The sequence below is a fragment of the Camelina sativa genome, chromosome 11 (assembly GCF_000633955.1).
Source record: "Camelina sativa cultivar DH55 chromosome 11, Cs, whole genome shotgun sequence".
Classification (NCBI taxonomy): Eukaryota; Viridiplantae; Streptophyta; class Magnoliopsida; order Brassicales; family Brassicaceae; genus Camelina; species Camelina sativa.
In genome coordinates this window covers 1,426,006-1,429,704 of record NC_025695.1, presented here as the reverse complement: position 1 = coordinate 1,429,704, position 3,699 = coordinate 1,426,006, and the positions used below count along the sequence as shown (strand labels likewise).

Here is a 3,699-nt window from a genome sequence, read left to right as displayed (position 1 = left end):
TTCTCCTGTTGATTCTTTGCGAGTCTTAGACTTGCTAATTCACCTCTCAAGGCTTTGATATCCTCTGTGTCCCAACACTCTGTGTCTTCTTGATCAGTAGTGTTCGTCGATCTCGAAGCCGGGATAATCTCTGGCGTGCTGTTCCCTGTAGATGATGATCCGTTGTTGTTGGCTCTTACCTGTTCAAAGAAGAGCACTTGCACCACCACACGCATTGGTAATCTCTCGTTTTGAACTGCGTGTGCGCATGCTTCTGCTGATAGCTTTCTACAGTCCATTAGCCTGCAGATTCTCTTCTTCTCGCTCTTGTTCATCTCCGGATGTTCCTGATAAGAGATCATCATTTCAAGAAAAGAAAAAAACAGAATCTTGATTAGTAACTTGATCAAATCTTGATTTTACACACTGNGCTTCGAGAACACTCTAGAAACTCCCAATCCTCCTCCTTTCATCAATTTTCCTTTGTTATTGTTGTTCTCCTGTTGATTCTTTGCGAGTCTTAGACTTGCTAATTCACCTCTCAAGGCTTTGATATCCTCTGTGTCCCAACACTCTGTGTCTTCTTGATCAGTAGTGTTCGTCGATCTCGAAGCCGGGATAATCTCTGGCGTGCTGTTCCCTGTAGATGATGATCCGTTGTTGTTGGCTCTTACCTGTTCAAAGAAGAGCACTTGCACCACCACACGCATTGGTAATCTCTCGTTTTGAACAGCGTGTGCGCATGCTTCTGCTGATAGCTTTCTACAGTCCATTAGCCTGCAGATTCTCTTCTTCTCGCTCTTGTTCATCTCCGGATGTTCCTGATAAGAGATCATCATTTCAAGAAAAGAAAAAAACAGAATCTTGATTAGTAACTTGATCAAATCTTGATTTTACACACTGAGTTGGTTCTTTTACCTTAAGGAACATGTCGATTGCGCGATAAACTCCATCATGAGACTGTCTAGGAAAGCTGGAGACCATATCCGCGAGTGAGAGGAACTTCTGAAGAGGCAAACTATCTGAATCCCTAGACTTTTCAGCTAAGTAAACATCGACAAGCTTTGCAACTGATGCTTTAGCGGTTAAATCATCCTCTCTCGGGTCACGTGATTTCAAGAAAACCTCAACTAAGCTGTGCATCAACTCAACATCATAGAGCAAAACATCACCCAAGTTAGCCTCATCTAACCGTTCACCAACTCTGTTCTTTAACCCGGTTACTTCATCACAAAAAAGAAAGATCGAAGCACGTAACAACTTAGTCAAGAAACTCGAAGAGACGCTGCGTTTCTCATCAGGTATCAGCTCAATGATCGAATCAGCTAAAGCTCTGTACTTGGCAAAGTCAGTGATCTGTACAGAACTGTTTTTGCTGAATCCAGGAATCCTTCTAATCGCATACGCGTGCAACGCTTCTCCGATAACGTCTGCTGAAACGTTCCCTCTAGCTTCGATTGTTGCGACTGCTCGTTTATACAAATCGATATGAAGATCACAAAGATCCTCAACCCACCAGTCTCTAGGAACTGCCTGCGGTTTCCTCAATCCATTATCAAGATTCTTCTTCTTGCTGTAAGTATACGACCATTCGACTTTCGAAGTATCAATCGAAGCTCTTGAGGCGATCGAGTCTAGACAGCGTCCCGTTAGCTTCAACTCTTCAGAGTATGGAGACAGAGCTCTCGTGGTTTGAAGCACGATGATCGAATCTTTCCAGCTTTGGAGTATGCTCGAGTTCAAGAAAACCTCAATCTTGTAAACAAGATTCCCTTTTTCGACGGTTTCATACATTTCAAGAAACTCAGCGGCGCAGCGAGCAGCGACTACGTTGTAAGCGTTTAGAGTAACGGTCATTCCATAACAGAATTTAGCACAGATCTCGAATGAAGCAGGACCACCGGGTATATCTGCTATCTCAATCTCGTCTTCATGATGATGATGAATCTGATCGTCTTCATTTGATGACGATGATGTTGTTGTTGTTGTGATTAGCTTCTGCAACCTTGCGCTTTTCGACAGCAGCGGAAACTGAAAATATCAAAACTGTGATTAGGATACATATATAAGATACACTAAAGATTGAATCTTTTTTTTAAGTGTTGTGTACCTTGTGAAGATAGAATTTGACATCCCCAATGATGACTATAACATCTGTTGCTAAGTCACTTGCTACATACCTTTAAGAACCAGAGATTAACAAAAGTAAACTGTCAGAAAAAACAAACACAAAGATCCATATTGTTGAGATTTTAACAGATCAACTAAGCTGATTTTTTACCAAAAGAACCAAAAAAGAAAGAAAGAAGGTATAAGATTAAGAAACACAAACCTAGCATTGTCTCCTTCGGATTGAAAAGAATCAGGTTTGGATCCAAGTTTCATGAACTTCATGGTGAGAAAACTAATAGAAGAGAGGGATCTCAAGAAAGAAAAGACTTTAAAAAACTGTGTGTGTGTGTGTGTTATCACTCTCCCAAAAAGCTTTCTTGAGTCAGAGACTTAAGGAAACAAATGGTAATGGAGGAGTCTCACATCTCAAAGAGAACATTGAATAAAGAAAAAGAAAAAGATTATAGAAAAGATAAAAAAAAAACTTAGAGATGCACAAAACACCCACTCAAAGCTCGAATTTACTGACAACAGACACACACAGACAGAGATAAACTCTTTTAAAATAATCAAATTCTTTTTTTCTCAGTTTTCAAAGTGCTTCACACATTCACAAACACAGAAACACGTGAAACCCTTTTCTTATTTTTTTTAGAAGTCGACCAGACCAGACCACTGTGTGAAACTTTGTAATTCTTTAGTAGACAAACGAATCCAAAGCTTGTATCTTTTTGTGGTGGTGGTGGTGGTGATTGCAAAAGCGTCGTCGTTTAGTATAGTAGTAGTAACCCTGGCCCCTTGCAAGAATCAAGAAACAAAAAAAAAAACAGAGGAAAAATTGAAGATTGCCACTAATTCAATAGACAAGATGAATCAAATCTGTTTTGGATGTTTGCTAAAGAAAGAATCTAATGAATACAAAACTTGACATTAGTGGCAGAGGAGGTCGTTTATGGTACAAGAGGACCAAAAAAAAAAAAAAAGAGAGTTCTTTTTTTATTTACATCAAGAAGAATCGAATCATTCTTTAAACAAAACCCTAAGATCCTTCAACTGCAAGACTTCAAAATACAAAAAGAATAGCAAAATTGTCTAACCTACGAATTCGAAAAAGTTTCTATAATACCTTCGTAGTCTTCCTCAGACGCCAAGTTCAGTTCTTCTCTCAATCTGATTGAGCCACGCACCACTAGCACAAAAGTCTAATTGCTATATAACCCCTCTTCTTTCTCTCTCTCTCTCTCTCTCTCTCTCTCTCTCTCTCTCTGCGTATGAATAAAAGAAAGAGCCCCACACAAATTGAGCAAAGTATGAGCTGTTGGGTTGGTTCTTTCAACTTTTAAACCCAAGAACGCAAAATGCGCTACACACCAAAAAAACAAAACAGAGAAGCCTTTTTCCTCTCTTCTCGAGTTCAGGTTTGAATGATAAAAGATTCTTCTACCTTTAATTTTTTTTTCTTCTTAAACGATAAAACAGTGACCTTTCGTTATAAAAATCAATACTTTCTTTGAAATCGATAAAAAGAGGAGGAAGGAGCCAAACATTAAACTGAATGAAAGAGAGAGATGGAGACGAAGACGAAGAAGAAGAGAAGTCTTTTTTTTT

General features: G+C 39.2%; 1 protein-coding gene across 2 annotated transcripts; it reads right to left on the bottom strand.

Annotated features, from left to right (window-relative positions):
• On the bottom strand, positions 410 to 3,699 carry LOC104721002 (BTB/POZ domain-containing protein NPY5-like; the record flags this gene model as incomplete). Of its 2 annotated transcripts, none has more annotated exon segments than XM_019233057.1 (5): positions 410 to 800; positions 898 to 2,010; positions 2,090 to 2,159; positions 2,312 to 2,888; positions 3,218 to 3,699. In XM_019233057.1, coding segments are annotated over 4 exon segments (1,636 nt in total), but the record flags the coding sequence as incomplete, so codon positions are not given.